General features: G+C 41.1%; 1 protein-coding gene across 4 annotated transcripts in view; it reads left to right on the plus strand.

Annotated features, from left to right (window-relative positions):
• RAD18 (RAD18 E3 ubiquitin protein ligase) overlaps positions 1-16105 on the plus strand; it is a 181043-nt gene that overhangs the window by 103769 nt on the left and 61169 nt on the right. For all 4 annotated transcript variants that reach the window (XM_075183735.1, XM_075183738.1, XM_075183736.1 and 1 more), the window contains one exon: positions 3079-3232. In XM_075183735.1, the coding sequence (XP_075039836.1) occupies positions 3079-3232 (154 nt within the window). The remainder of the gene's footprint in view (positions 1-3078; positions 3233-16105) is intronic.

Raw genomic sequence — 16105 nt, forward strand, 5'->3', positions numbered from 1 at the left:
AAGTGTAAAAAATATAGAATAAATAAGAGTTCAAAATCCACACCACACACAGAGCCTCCAACAAAATGCATTTTATATACGTGTTCATGATGATAGGTGCAGAAGAACATTAGGGGTGTTTTTATCTGTTGAATTGACTTGATGAAGGCAGATTAGGAAGAATGAGAATGAACATTTTTCTAAAAGTTTGTGCTTAAATGAAATTGATATTTCCAGCATTGATGGCAGAAGAAAGTTCTCTGTCCCCAAAAAAGCAAAAAATTAATTTTGTTAAGACAGAATAAAAGCTGTTTTCAGCTGAATACTGATGAAAGCCCATAAAGACAGACAGGCAGTGATGGGCAGCAAAACACAGGATAGAACTAATAATGATTGATGTAGGTAGAAGGATTATTTCAGTCTTCACATGCCCAGTTGATTGGCATTACCTTTGGGGAGACCTGGGGCTCTCAGGAAATTAGGTCCTCCAAGTAGCCCAGAGGGGGTCTTATTAGTGCTGTGTAGGACTTTGTGATAATAACTATACTGCTGGAATGCAAACAAGACAGCTACTGCTTTTAGCACGCTAGTAATTAAATATCTGCAGCAAGCTTTTACAATATGCTCTTTTATATTTTGCATCCAAGCCTTTTCCCTGGTCAGCGTATGGACAGATAATCTGGGATCTTGTGAGGCGCCTAAACCTGTACTAGAATTAACTACTACAGAATGCTTTAGATGGTTTCCTTATTCTTGGCTACGCTCTGTCCCCTTGCAGCGGTGTGACATTATAGCCTGGGTGATGTAAAAGTTTGTCTTCAAGTGAAAGAAAGTTGTTTATAAAGCCTACAGGAAATCGTTTTGCAGAGAAAATACCGTATTTTGTTGAACACTGTTTTTTTCTTGTCAGCTGAAGTGCTTTGGTTCACGGCCAGTATATGGCAGTAGGTTATGGAGTGTGAAGCCGCTGGCTGTGTCAGCATGTAGCCTGACATCTGGACATTAGCACGCAGAGTTCACATCATAACTTAGCCAGGATTAGGTAAATCTTACTGTAATACTGAAGATGTCAGTTCTTAAGACTGTAATGTGATAGAACTTAGCGTGTCATTTTCTGACATCAGGACTAGAGAAAAGATGGCCGGGCTTAGGTTCTGTGTGTTTGTCCAAAAATTGAAATTGAAGGAGAAGAGTTTGAAAGTTGCCTTTTCTAAAGTAGCATGTGTGAACTACGATTCATGTAAAGGTGTGTATGATACCACCATTTCTTGCATCATTATCATAAGTGCCTATTATCACCTCTCTGTGCTGCTGAGGACCCTGTTCTTTCCACTATATAACTCCTAGTCTGTGGCTTCCTGCTGCCTCCATTCCCCTTCTCACATCATGTCACTGCCCCTGTCACATGCAGCCCTGTCCTCACTAATATATCACTCATCTCCTGATATACTCTGTGCTGCTGGGGACCCTGCTCCTTCCACTATATAACTCTCAGTCTGTGGCTTCCTGCTGCCTCCATTCCCCTCCTCACATCATGTCACTGCCCCTGTCACATGCAACCCTGTCCTCACTAACACATCACTCATCTCCTGATATACTCTGTGCTGCTGGGGAACCCTGCTCCTTCCACTATATAACTCTGTCTGTGGCTTCCTGCTGCCTCCATTCCCCTCCTCACATCATGTCACTGCCCCTGTCGCATCCAGCCCTGTCCTCACTAACACAATCACATTTCTGGACAAGACACTGCTTCCCAAAAGATCATCCCTTAAATGCCCTACACTAACAGGAACATTCTGATGAACCGATTGGCTGCAAGTTGCTCTATCTCGTCCCATTTACAAACTGAATATATCCAAGGAAAGCAAGAGGTGAACATTGGATTAAATAAAATAAATATGCCATAAAATGAACCCTATAAATTCACTGATTTTCTTGAATTTTTTTCTACAGTGCGTTAAACTTTTGTAAGGTTTTGTTTCTTTCTAATCTAATATTGGTGCTTATTTGGATATAATAACTTAAATTGGGCTTCTACTTAAAGCAATACTGAAGATAATCCTTGCTTACATCGAGATGAGTCGGCCTGACCCTTTGTTTTCATTCACTTACCCGGTAAACCAATCTGTATTGACAGATTGGTTTGAGTAATGCGGTAATGGATTTTATCTGGCTGTGTGATGTACAGAGCAGATTCATTCATTATTTAATTGAACCTCTGCTTGGCTGAAGGCCGCGCCCGTGTGTCAGACCGCACGTCCAAAGATTAAATAGCCGATGGACAAATAGGATCAGTAATATTTTAAAACACAGACCTGTTGCACATTTGTGAGACTGCAGAAAACTTCCTTTTCTAAGGGCAGCTGGGTTACTATAGTGTTCTCTGTTGATACATAGTTTGTCAATGCTACAGAGAGCAGCACTGTTACATTGTATCTAGTTTGGTACAATAAAGGGATCATGTAACGAACTACAAACTATAACCCGGAAGGTAAAAGTGATCAGGATATAATGTGACATTTGTATCCAGTCTATAATATTCGCTGCATCTCGTTATCCGTGTGGTGTTATAACTTGTAGCACATGTGCAAGTGGTTCCAGTATGAAGCCGGAATATTTGTAATTGTAAAAGGCCTTTGTTTATTTACAGAACAGTTTTATTACAGTGTTAATGGCTATATCTGTTCTGCATTCACATCAGGTCTGCGTTGCAGCAGCAGTAGGGTAATTAGTGCAGGAAATTAAGCTCTGCAATCAGTCAGGATGGAAAGAGCTTTGTGGAAATGGTTTTTAATAGGCGCAGTGATGGGTTGTGTAAATTGTCGCTTTTTTGGAGATCTGTCGATGGTAGACCTCAATGTGTAATTCTAACTTTTTACCTCTCTGGTATATAAAGGCCCGTGGATGCCTATTATTATTCTCCTTTATCAAGTCATAAGACAGCAGATAATTAAATATATGTACATGTTTAGGTTCGTGTGCTTGTAAGTAACGCTCCAGTCTATTTACTGGTTGGCTATTTGATACTTGAGGAATGTTGATTACGTAGTTTGCCGACATTGTAATGTGAGTTTCATCTATATAATTATTTTTTACTAGGTGACCTTAAAAAGGAAGATATAGGAGACGGCGAGGAACCCACCTTAGATAACGACCCGCTTGATGAAAACATGGAGCAGCCACCTGTCAGTCCGTGGAGGGTTATTCGCTCTGCGTCACCTGTTTTCTCTCTCTCTCTTCAGTCTATAGCCAGGTAAGACAAGTACGTATATATATTGCCCGGGCTGTATAGCATGATCCCTCCCTAAAGTCTGACGGGGCACGAGATGTGCGAAGAGTAGAGGAGACATTTGTCTGCAGTTTGCTTGCTGTTCCTAATCAAAGATATTGTTAATGGGGAAAAGGCATTGTCCACTATCTCCTATGTATAGCACAACAAATATGTAAATTCGAGTGTACCACATGTTTTATACCACTATAGTGCATTTAGAGAAAACTTTCAAAATTAATGTTTTCATAAATTGTATGAAATAAGATGTTAAAATACACTGTATAGTGCTACTCTGGCACTCCACTGCAGCTTTGTTAAAAAGTTAAGTCCAATAGAGTATTCCTATACAGGTCAAAAAGCTGAAATAGTCACGTCAGTTAGGCTGCTTTTTATTTTGCATTTCTGAAAAGCCAAGTTTGCAAATCTGTCACTCACATTTTGCTGGCTCAGTTGAAAAAGCACCTCTCTTCTGACTTGATGAGGTGCAGAGAGACCACTGTGGTCCTGTATAGTTAAGTACAAATACTTCAGTTACATCAGGTACATTATTCAGTAAGCGGCCGTCTGTTCTTATGTTACCATCACTTAGTGGCTAGACGTACTCTTCAATAATACTTAGAACAGACTTGTCAAACTTAATTGATCCTAAGGGCCGGATAGAATATCTAATTCTACTTATCTAAACTGTTACACATCTTGCAATGTTTATAATTTATATGCTTACAGTTTGTTGCTCTTTAATCCTGGTTTAAAATAAAATAAACCGAGCCTGAAATCCTTGGATTGGTTGTTGGTTATCGAAACATAGATTCCTTCTCATTACGGTCTTCCCTTAATTGTTTGGGGCATAAAGTAGTCATTAACATGTAGTAAAGTATGCATTTGTCATGTTTTTATTGTTTGTAAACACATCAATCAGCCTTGATTGTACAAGTATCGTGTCTCTCCATGCCGGTTAATTATTAGTATGATTTTAGTAAAATTGTCTCTTTTGTACAATGTAATCCTGACAAAGATCTTATATATTGTCAATGGAGGTGGATTGAAATATCATTCAAGCACACCAGCAAACGCTGCCTCCTAGTGGCCGAGGCAAAGTGGTGGGATGCTTTTGTGGTAGTAGATGAACAAAGAAAGAGTAAATGGCAAACTGTAATATCATATATTCAATTGCTATTCAATAAAAGGGTCTGTAAGAAATCCATCGTGAATTATTTGTACGGACTTTAGTTGTGTAAATCAATAGACTGAATGTAACTGTCAAAACCGTCACGTCTAAATAACTGTGGAGTCAATAGTCTTATTGATTTTTGTTGTTTGTTTTAAAATACACTACAAAAGGTTGTTTTTTTTCCACCTCAGAAAGAACAGCAGGATAATGGATGGAGAATGTTGGGCATTTTACCAGAACTTTTAACTGTTTGTATTTTTAAATTGTTTCCTTTTTTTTAATCCTTCTCTTTTGGGATTACTGCACCTTTGTGCTTTCATCGCCCATTGTGGGTGATTTGGACATTATCTTTACAATGTGGCTACCTGAATATTCGTTCCTCACCAATCGTTTTCTGTTATGGATGAACAAGGTCTGTATGGGAGATTGCGTTATCCCACGTACAGGTGTGTCTGACCCTAGCACTCCCAGATATTCGTCTACTACGTCTTTAATAGACATTAATACATTACCCTAAGGCTTTACCTGCGCCACCTCTCTGGCATTCTGTACTTTGTTAGATAACGGAGAATGAGTCTGAACATCTGACTTTGTTCGCACCATGCAGGCAGGTAGCGGATCACGTGCCTTCAAAGGAGGGAGTGCAGTTCATTCTAAGTTCCATGGGCTCAGTACTGTTTCTGTGGGCAAGGGGGTGGGAGGTCCGAGTGATTTTACAGCGTGCATGGGGGGGAATCATATTGGTCTTCTGAGTGATATATAGGGGAGTTTTGGAGCAAGTGGGGTGTTTTTTAGGCCCTGACTGATTTTCTTCTGTGAGTTTAGATAAAATTTAATTGTTTTCTTTTTAAATATAAAAATAAAATAATAGTGCGGTGGTACCGTGACGCAAAATTGTGCTTATGCGTTTGACGTTCTAGAGGCAAAAACTAGAACTTTTGTGGTGCAAAACATCTTGGTTTGTCAGCTGTGGTTGGAGAGATGACTGTGCCCAGGTGGGTGTGGTGTATTTAGGGCGTTGGTCAGGGTCCGTCAGGGAGAGGGTGCTGTGCCCGATTATGCTGGTTGGATTAATTTGGAAGAAGGCGTAAGAAGGACGTCAGACTCTAAAATATAATGTATTTGTTAGTACAATGATATCCTGCTTTGTATGTTGAGTTTTGAATTCCATTTACCATTATGTTGAATTACCAGTATAATGCTATTCTCCTCTTCAGATAGAATTACCTCTTACAAATAATAAGAGAAGCTATTATACTGCATAGAAAACAAAAGCAGCACGACCCCACGCCTGTATGGTTAATATGGGAATCTCGGACACTACATTGCATTTAGGTGCAAACTTTGCACTGAATCACAGCATTAATGAAAAGTGTTACCTGCAGAAATATGTCCGTAACATTCTTGTTTCTGTGGGTTACAGCACTTATATTTTTTTCATAAATGTCCCACATTATGGTTTAACTGATAATCAGTTTATTGACTTTTCAAAATATTACTTTTGCTTATAGAGCTGATCCTTCACCCCTGCCCCCCCCCTCTTCTTTCATATCTTGGAATATACAAAAGATTTTAATGTACACTTTTGTGGTAACTTACATTTAAACCCTGTGTGTGTCTTCGGACACAATTTTGTGTACACATCCTACTTTCCCCCTGCGCCCCACTCTTTTTTGTTTCAGGTATAAGTCAGGGGGCCGCCTGTGTAAATATTGACATGGGGATAACACTTGAATCATTTGCAGTCACTTATAGCGAGGGTTAAGTGTCTTAATATTTTCTCGGTAAAACACTGATGGAGGCACCATTGCCAGATGTTCTGTCTCCCTTGTAGGTGTTTGTATTTAATAGACTTTCCCTCCATCTACACCAGATATTCACACCCAACTTTGCGCAGTTCCTGATTGCTTACATTTCCTTTAATGCTTTTCCATAATATTTAAATTCACCCAGTGAGATTCCTTCTTATCCCGTGTATTCTGCGGTCAGCCAGATCGTGCTGACTACACACATGTGGACAGGATCAAGGTACCCGATCCCCCTGCCTGTAGCCTCCAGATTGGGGGAGAGTGCAGTCTGGTTCCTGTATAATCCTGCAGGACCCGGCTGCTTTTAAGGTTCCTGAAATCATCTCTCTCCTGTCTGAGGATTGACCACTTCTGCTACTTGTCTGGTCTGATCCCCACTAGCGGGCAGCGTATCTTGTGCTCTTGCCTCGTGATGTCACTGGAGTCATGTGATGGGCTGTATAACAGCTCCGCCCACAAGATGGCTGCTTCCGCTGTGTGCATGTGACAAGTACTCTTTTAAATACGAGTCTTTCCTTCGCTGCTTTGACTCCGATCCTGGGGGAATCGCTGATGTCGCCTTTCCTCCAACTGGCCGGCAGGGAGAGCAGATGGTTCTTTTAAGCAGCGCACATCGTCATGGTGTCACTTGGGCTATTTTCTTAGAAATGTGAGATCTGATAAATCTGTCACTTTGTATATACATCCGGTGTCATTCTAGATAATTTTGATAACGCTTGCCAAGTAAGAGAGACTTGTTTAACTTTTTGTATTTGGGGTGCTTGCAGATGCTTCTCATGCTAAAATCATTATTGGTATTTTGTCCATATGAGAGTCTTGTGTAACCTCCGGGAAGACCAGTCATACTCCATGTTTAGACGTGCCTTTGAGATCCCTAAAGCTTGCATCGGACGTCCAGATTAAAACCCTACTACTTTCATAGTTTCTTTTTACTTTGTAGAACAACTATTCTCTTCTATTTAAATGAATATCACTTTGTACCTCTCCCTGTCACAATGTTGTACCCCCAAAAATTCCGCAAACGATATCTTATATCTCAATGAGCCCTAATAGTTCTTGAGCAAAAACAAATGCTCATTTCTTTCAGACGTTTAAGCACTTTTGACTGTCTGCCCTTTTCCTTGAGCGCTGCCTACATGAAGTGTCTGGGTGAGGAGGGAAACGACAGAAGCTGTTGCAAGGCATCATGGGACAGGCAGTTCTTTGAGTAAGAGCTCAGTGATGAAAGCGATTTGAAATACAAACCTCCCAAAATCCAATTTAAAACATTAATAGGTGGCACCAGGTCAGAATACAATCTTATGTATTGTGCTAGTCCTTGCCAAATAACTGTTTCAGAGAGCACCAATACATAGGGGGTAAAATAGTTGTTCACGAAGGATACATTTATTGAATGTTTGCATATAGTAGGATAGGGATAAAGGTGTATGTTGACTGTAGTCCTTCTGTAGAAGACTGCTGACTAATATTACTGAGGAAGACAGTAGTACGATTTAAAAGTTCAGATCAAAGGTGTGCAGACTGACACGGTCTCTCGTGCCATAAAGCATTATGTAGAAATAAAAACCTTCTCCACTCACATGCATTGCCCATTACATAGGATATACGTCCAGTGAAACATCTGCACTATACAATACACGCCAACATAAACAATTCTCCTTCAGCACACTGCAACTATTCATCACTTAGCAAAACTCAGTACCGATCAGAGTGTCGTTTTCAGCTAAATATATTATCATTATTACCAGGGATAAGCGTGCCTATACTGGAATAAAAACACAGACGGAGAGTAATGACTTCCTTACCAATGACTGCCAGGTAATATCTGTGCCAGACAACTATTGGTTTTTCACAAAGCAACTTCTTGTTGGGAGTTCTGTGTGTAACCGGGCTGGGTAGAACTTTGCTACACAATAAAATGTGTATGACTGTTCTCTGTGTCAAGCAAAGCCATGTAGATCTGAATTAATATTTCATGTCGTGCCAGCATCTGATCATCAATCATATTTCAGCAAAAGGCTCAGCAGAAAGATGCCGCTTATTCTACGTACGCCTCAGACCGCCTTGTGTGTTCGCTGCATGAAGAACGCAGCTTAAAAGACTGTGAACATAAGACTTATTGATTGTTTTACAAAAGAAACATTTGATGCAAACTGACGGTTTTTTTTTCCTAACGGGGAATGAGCCCAACATAAAACAAGGAGCGTATCTGGTTTGTCGAAAACTGTCCATGTGTCGAGGATGTGATAACCGTAGGGGCCAGTAATCACATATATTTTTTGTTTTATTTGTCTTGTAAGCTGTTTCTGTTAGGTCCGGTTTAATACTGACTATACGTATGCAATATAACAAATATTATTGGGTAACAGGCTTAATAATGCTGCATGCAGGGCCCATAAAATTTCCCCAGTGTCCGATGACGATCCTATAATTAAAACTGCTGCATTATATTGGGACTGCTATGGTCAATTTGAGTGCTATGTGCTTCAATCTGTAGTGCCAGGAAATTAAATATCCCCATTGCTGCCCCCTCTCCGTATCCTCCCATCTCTGAGGAGCACTGGCCTCATTTTCTGTCTGTCCTTCTAGCACGGTTCATGGTTGGTAACAATTTAGGTTAGTCCATAAAATATACAAGATACGTAGTATAATGGCTCTGACCTTCACCCTCGTGCTGTTCCCATACATTATAATCTGCATAAATATTCTCTGGCTTATGTCAGGGTAATCAGCCTTGAAGGGACATATATCCTGTTTTATTATCTTCTTGTTAAGTCCTATGCACAGATCTGTTCTTGCATAGAAAGTTATAGAGAAAATACCAGAGTGAAAGGACTCTGGCATGTAAGAATAGACCTAAGCATCAGTAAATTTACTAACACTGAAAACGAAGCGTTATTTGTATCTGTGAAAAAGTCAGGAGAAAATCCTCTTACTGATAACAATTTATATAAAAGTGATTGGCACGGCTTGTATAGGTATGTGAGCCTCAAACTCACACTATACACTGAATTGGTCATCAGTAAATTTTGTATATAGGTGTTAGGAGAAAAACAAACTTTTAACATTCCTAATCGGGGTTTGGTGGGAATGTGACCCAGCACGCAGGAACATGTTAACACACGGATTCATCAAGGGATGCATATTGAGCGCACTGTGCGTTTGTTTCAGAACGCACGTAATTCGGGTCTGCGCATGTCCGAATTCAACAAGGGACGAATCTGATGATAACGTGCGCTGATGAATTTGGGTGTAGCTCTGCAGAATGGGTCCAATCCCTATGCACACAGGAAAAATAATTGATTTTTTTAATGATAAAACATTAAAAATTTATTTCATGGGTACATTTTTTTGCTAGAATGTTATTGTCTATTGTACATAATATGTTTTTATAGTTGCTACTGATTCATACACCTATTATAGCAATGCATACACAGCCGTCATCACTAGTGATTGGCACTTAGACTAGTCCTGTAGTTGGAGCAAGAGATACGGCAGAACAACAAATAGCTTTGAGATGCCCAGAACTTGGCTCAGACGCTGGTACATGTGCTCGTGATTGGCACGCCCCTACTGTATATTGACTGTGGGCGAACGCCCCTTCCCCCCCCCCCCCTGAAATCGTAGGCTGTGGTAAGTGTCGTTTGCGCTCCAAGATAAGTTGAACGTGGCACGTGAGCCAGCACGCACACAGTGATTTTGCGGATTGTACGCACAAAGTCGCCTATTACGTTCCTCGATGAACCTGGCCTAGAGCGATTAACGAGGGATATTTATTCAAATGAGTAACTGCGAGTAGTACTGCAACAAGCAGACGTTTTCATTTTCTCTACTGAACTAGAAGAATGACGGAATCTATTTCTTTCTATGAGTTACAGCAGGATTTTTCAGTTACCTCTGCAAAACAAATGTCCTCTGTTATGTTGTGACCTTTTACACGTAGAGATAGCACAAAGGACACTGACTACACAGCAGACGTACCAATGTGAATGGATTGAAACTCCACCAAGAAATTAATGTTTCAGAACAGACAATGCGCTTCACAACACAGACATTTCTTTCCAGTATATATTTTTGATCGCTGACATAAGATGCAATGGATTAATTGGAGGAAATCGTCTTGTTGTGAAGTGTGTAGGGATTTTCACATTGTCTCAATGACATCCAAAATTCTGTATTGATCGCCTCGTTCTATTTATTAACCTGGGGGCTTAGTCAGTCTTAAGTTTTGTCAGATTGAATGGCTAATTATCACGTTCTGGTTGTGTGAAATGAATTCGTGTCCCTGCTAAGCGTGCGTCTGCATAGATGGGGAGATGTTTGGAATGTTGCCGCTTCCTAGAGATGATTCCCCCGTACATCCTATAGGTCGCTGAGATCTGTACGTTCACCTCCCAGGTCGCCCTGACGTCTGTTCTTTAACATCATTATTGTTTTGTATTGTGAGCAATTAATACCTGTCACTCTTTCCTGTTTAGTTTTATATTTTTAATATTTTGGGGTTTGTTTGTTTTTTTTTTTTTTTTGTTTGTATCATCTGAGCTTTTTATTTTATTTTAAATGTCAATAAAATAAAACCTATTATAGCAAACAAAACCAGGTCCTTCGCTTCCCTGCACAGTGATATTTTACTGTTCCTAAAAATATCCATTTACTGTCACAGAAACAGACAGCTGTGAAGAAGCCCAAATTGTTGAAAACCTGCACTTTACCGGCAGGAGCGTTGTGTAATCTGTATTTAATGACAGATTGGCCGTCTGTCAGTGCGGAGTGTCGGGTGATTATACAGCTCTGGGTGCACGCGGCAGCCTCTACCTCCTTCCCATCACATCCCCGCTGTGTTTTGACTTTTGCTGGCTTGTTCTGTGTTGTTGGAAGCAGAAATGTACTTATTTATAGTGGCCCTTTCACTATAAAATATGTCACCAGTACTTGTACATGTTGTGGTAATGGGCTGTTCCTTAGTTTGTCCATTATTGTAGCAAACCAGTAACTAAATATTTATTTAGCAGATGAATGGGCCTATTATGTATTTGCATAATTCATGTTTTCAATATAGTAAAAAAGAGCCTTTAAGGCAGGTGAGAAGCGGGCGGTGTGAGGCGGGCGGAGCAGGTGGGTATTTGGTGCATATTCAGGAGCAGACGCAGGATTTGTAGAGGGGGGTTTCCACACCACACCAGTGGGCGTGACCAGTATGCATGGGGGCGTGGCTATAATATTAGACAGTGCTTGGCTGCTCTCCAACTCTTCCTAACCCCATAATATACATGGGCAATGCTGCGTGCACTACTGTTAGGTGCACCAGCTCTCCCTTTTCAAGCAGAGCCGTGTGAAGTGGTAGCAGGGTCCAGCCACCTCAATTATACAGTGCCCCAGGCTTGGAGGGGGGTTTCCAGGCACTAGGAACCCCCCTCGGTTTGCCTATGAGATTAGAGGTGGGAACGAGGCTTGGATGCAGGGAGTGACATTCAGGTGAGAGTTGTTCAAACATGTGGGTTAGGCAATCCCCATGGGACTAGCTGGCCAACGTATAGAGAAGAGAACGACATGTCTAAGTTAAGTGTAAGATTGCTGTTTTGATTTTGTTTGTTACTGTTAGCCCCCCCCTTGCAAACTATATAAAGCCAAAAAATTACTTTCAGGAAATTGTCAGAACTGTTATTGGGGAACCATCTTACCATAGAAAGCCTTCCCTTAGTCCTTATAAATATAATGGGAGTACTGACATTGACTGCATTTAACCATGCAGTAAATGTCAGTACCCCCATTTTATTGCCATAGTTATATTCTGTGTTGAGAGCTGGATCTGCATGTCTTCCCTTCACCATTCATCACTCTTCACCATTCATTCATAGTTTGTCATTTTCGTCTAAGAGGTGTAGTCGTGCTTTTTTTTTTTTTTTTAAAAGCATTTTGTAATGGAATTTCCTTTGCCCCCAGCATATGTACTATATAACCAATACAGAACCACACACTTCGTTCTACAATGCTGTGTGAGAGGTCACCGTGGCATAAGTGTTACACAATATCCTATTGACTTCCATATTACCCCGTAGTACCACAGACTCACTCATATGAAGCTATTTCCTGGACACAAGCTGCTGTTCTCTGTAGTATTTATTATAAAACCATCAAGCTCGGAACTGTGTCGAGAGAATCGTATGCGATTCCTCAGACTGAGTAAGATGTATAAGAATCCGTGATAGCATCTTATAGTCAATGTACGGAAACAGTCTAGTTGCTGCATAGATGTCTGTTGTACAGGGCTCCATTTATAAATTGACTAATATAAATATTGAAAGCAAAATAAGCCCAACAAATGTGTACAGCAAATTGTTTTATTGGTTATCACAACTCTTGTAAAATCCTGTGAAAGTAGTTTAGAGGATGCATCATTTGTATGTTTATGGCAGGTATATTCTTATTTAGCCCTGAGATATTTTTGCCGGAACTCTTTTGGAGAGGAGCAAGAGTTTTAAAGCTGTTTTTTTGGGGGGGAATTTGCTACCACAACCGCGGCTCACAGCAGTATAAGGTGACATTCGTTGTAGACTAAATATTCTGTGAAATGCTACTTCACGATTACTCTGCTGAAAGTTGAAGCAAGAAGCGAAATCTGAAAATTGTGCAGCCGGAGCTTATCGCCTCTGCGAAACGTCCAGTTCTGCTGCCAAACTCGATTTCACCAGCGAATTCGCTCATCTCTTTTCATAATAATTCTCCATCTGTACCCAGTATCAGACCTCTGCCAGAAGAGTGACTGCTGTTTCGCTGTTAATGACGTCTGTGGCAGCTGCTGTGAATTTGCTTCCCGTCGACTCATCATGGGGTCTGTTTTATTAGAGACTCTATATATTTTTTTGTTCTCTTCTTTCTAAGTTTTCTGTTACACGGGAGAAAGGTAAGGCTCCATAAGATGTGTTATTGCAGAACACTGCAGAGGAAGGACAGTTCAAGTGGACTTATTATAGCACTGTCTAATTAGCAATAAACAAACGTGTTTATTGGGAGTAAAGCCTCTCCGCTTCCTCACCACAGGGTCCCTTCTCTCCATGTATAAGTGTTTTTTTTAAAATTTGAAAGAGGGGTGGCAATTTGTCTGACTTAACTTTTTTAAGTAACCTATATATTGTTTTTTTTGGGGAGGAATATGAATTTCTTTTTGAATCATTATTTTTTGTGTGTATACATATACACATATATACACACACACAGAGAGAGGGCGAGACAAACAGAGTAAAAAGGGGAGCGGCGGAGAGGGTGAAAAGGGGAGCGACAAACGGAGGGAAAGGGGGAGAGACAAACGGAGAGAGAGGGAAAGGGGGAGAGACAAACGGAGAGAGAGGGAAAGGGGGAGAGACAAACGGAGAGAGAGGGAAATGGGGGAGAGACAAACGGAGAGAGGGAAGAGTGTGGCGATAAGAAAAAGGCTCCAATAGAATAAGATAAGAATTGCGCTTACAACGCCACAAATCGTAAAACCCTGTAGCGGGTTAACCCCTTCAATGTCCTCCTACGCACCTAATTCTGCCAACCCATATCCTTTTTGCGGAAATCTCGCCCGCACTTGTACAAATCGATACACACAATGAAACCATGTTGCGCTGCTCCTCTGCGGCTTTGCTCTTTGTAAATGATCTTACACACTGAAGAGAGCGACACCATTTTCTACCTATCACTTTAAATCTGCCAGTCCGGAGTAAAGAGGCCGCCACAGCCGGGGGAGTAGCTGTATTTTGCGTTAAATCAAACAATGAATGGAGATATAAAACGATATTTATACTGTGTTCCTGTCATGTTCAAACGTAGGTTGCCTGGTATTAAACATGGCACTTACAAGTCCCTCTATATAATGCCAGGTCACTACAGTGAGGATGACATTTATTATAGTTTAATGAATTTTCCCGCAGAGAATATACTTGGTGGAAAGTCTTTATACATAGTGTGTTTACCTCTTCCCGTAGGGGAAGAGTGTAGGAGGAGATGCAGAATGACGGGCTCCATTATATCGCTAGTGTTGTGAATGTCACTCAGTGTCAGCGTACAGAACACCACGTGCAGTAGAATAAGCTTCAGCAACGATAACATTCAGTAAGTGGAACATTGGGCCTAGCCAAAAAAAAAGACAATTGATTAGTTGAGGGTCCCATAGACTACAGACAAATGTAGTTTTAGGGATCATTAATCCCTGTGACAACTGTTAAGTTACATTAATGTCTAACGCTTTATTATCTCTTATAAAGCGCCAAGATATTGCGTGGCGCTGTACATTGAAAGGATCATGTTACAAATAAATTACATACAATGACATGAAACAGAAGTTGAAGATAGCCTTGCCCATATGAGCTTACACTCTGAGGTGCGGGGAACAATTAAAGTAGCGGTATAACAATTGTAGCTAGTGGGGGAGAGCGTATGTGCCTCTCTGTTGACAACCATTTGATCTTTGCCCAGACCTTGAATACATAATATTACATTTAGAAATGTTGTGTTATCATATAGCACTTGCGATGTAATCAACCCCCTAGTTCGCTGATCCTAGGCAACCTACTTAGAACGATTCTGTGCATTGATCACAGTTATTCAGTATAAATGCTGCTCTGGCCCCATCCCTGCGAGCCTTGAATATTAATCACTGGAAAATTAAATGGTTCCAGTCCCTGTTTCCTGTCTCCTGATTCTAGGAATCTTTCTGCCGTGCCTTAGCTAGCGCTCACTTCCACATACATTCTCCTCCACGTGTCTTATTACATCAGCGATCATACCTTCTGTCAGTAGGATCCTCAGTTACAGTTGTCGCACTAAGCTCACATCCATGCGTCTTCCTAAAGTGCAAAGGCTGCAAGTTACATCTCTTCTTTCTTTCCCAGTAATGATGCCTTTTATAAAAGGAGCGGGTCTCACGAGTGGAGCCAGTGACGATCACACAAGTCTCTCTACATTTATAGAGGCATCTGGAATAGTGATCCTGCGGATCTCGTGCAGACGTGATTCTTACTTGCTACCTCTTATAAGAGTTGCATGACTTTCAATGGTTAGTGTAGCTTATAATCATCATTATTATCCTTTTAGGTATTTGTACAAACACATTCTGCAGTGCTGTGCAGTCACAGAGCTTTATCAGGTTGAGCTTACGACAGTGGTTCTCAAACCCAGTCCTTGAGCTACCAACAGGTCATGTTTACGGGATTTCTGTCTGCAGAAACAGGTGGGATAATTACTCACCTGTGCATGATTAAAGAAATCCTGAATACATGAACTGTTGGTAGCTCTTGAGGACTGAGTTTGGGCACCTCTAGCTTGATCGTACTTAACGGGAGGGTGGGCGCAGGGTGTGCAGCAGAGATGAGCTTTACTGAATAATGCCTACACTAGCCTTTGCCACCTTCGGCCCTCCTGATAAGTCCCGGTCAAGAAATAGGCTTTTGTTTCTAATTGACCACCCTGCCTGGTAAGGTTCAGCACAGCGCCTGTTTATTCCTTGTTTTGCCTGGAGTTATAGAACTGCTTTCAGCTGTATTATCTCTGTTTTTCAGAGTGTTGCACATTTTTATAATGTATAGTGGCCGACGGCAGGGCGTCCATCGTTGATTGCATTAGGTTTCCTGCGCAGGTTGCGACACTAAAAGGCCGTCCGGCTCCCTGTTTATAGATGTGCTTCCAGGAAACCATTGATGTGAAGGGGTTAACGGATAGTTAGAGAAGAATTTCATCTGTTCTGTATTCATAGCCAACTAGTTACATTACCGTCATCACCAATTACTGTTCCCTGTAGGACGCCGTGTACCCCTTCTTACATCAAAGAGGGTCACGTGACCTCCCAGTGGCGCCTGCATCTCATTCTGTATGGCTTCCAATCCTTCCAGTTAGTCC

This window comes from Mixophyes fleayi, chromosome 8, assembly GCF_038048845.1.
Source record: "Mixophyes fleayi isolate aMixFle1 chromosome 8, aMixFle1.hap1, whole genome shotgun sequence".
NCBI lineage: Eukaryota > Metazoa > Chordata > Amphibia > Anura > Limnodynastidae > Mixophyes > Mixophyes fleayi.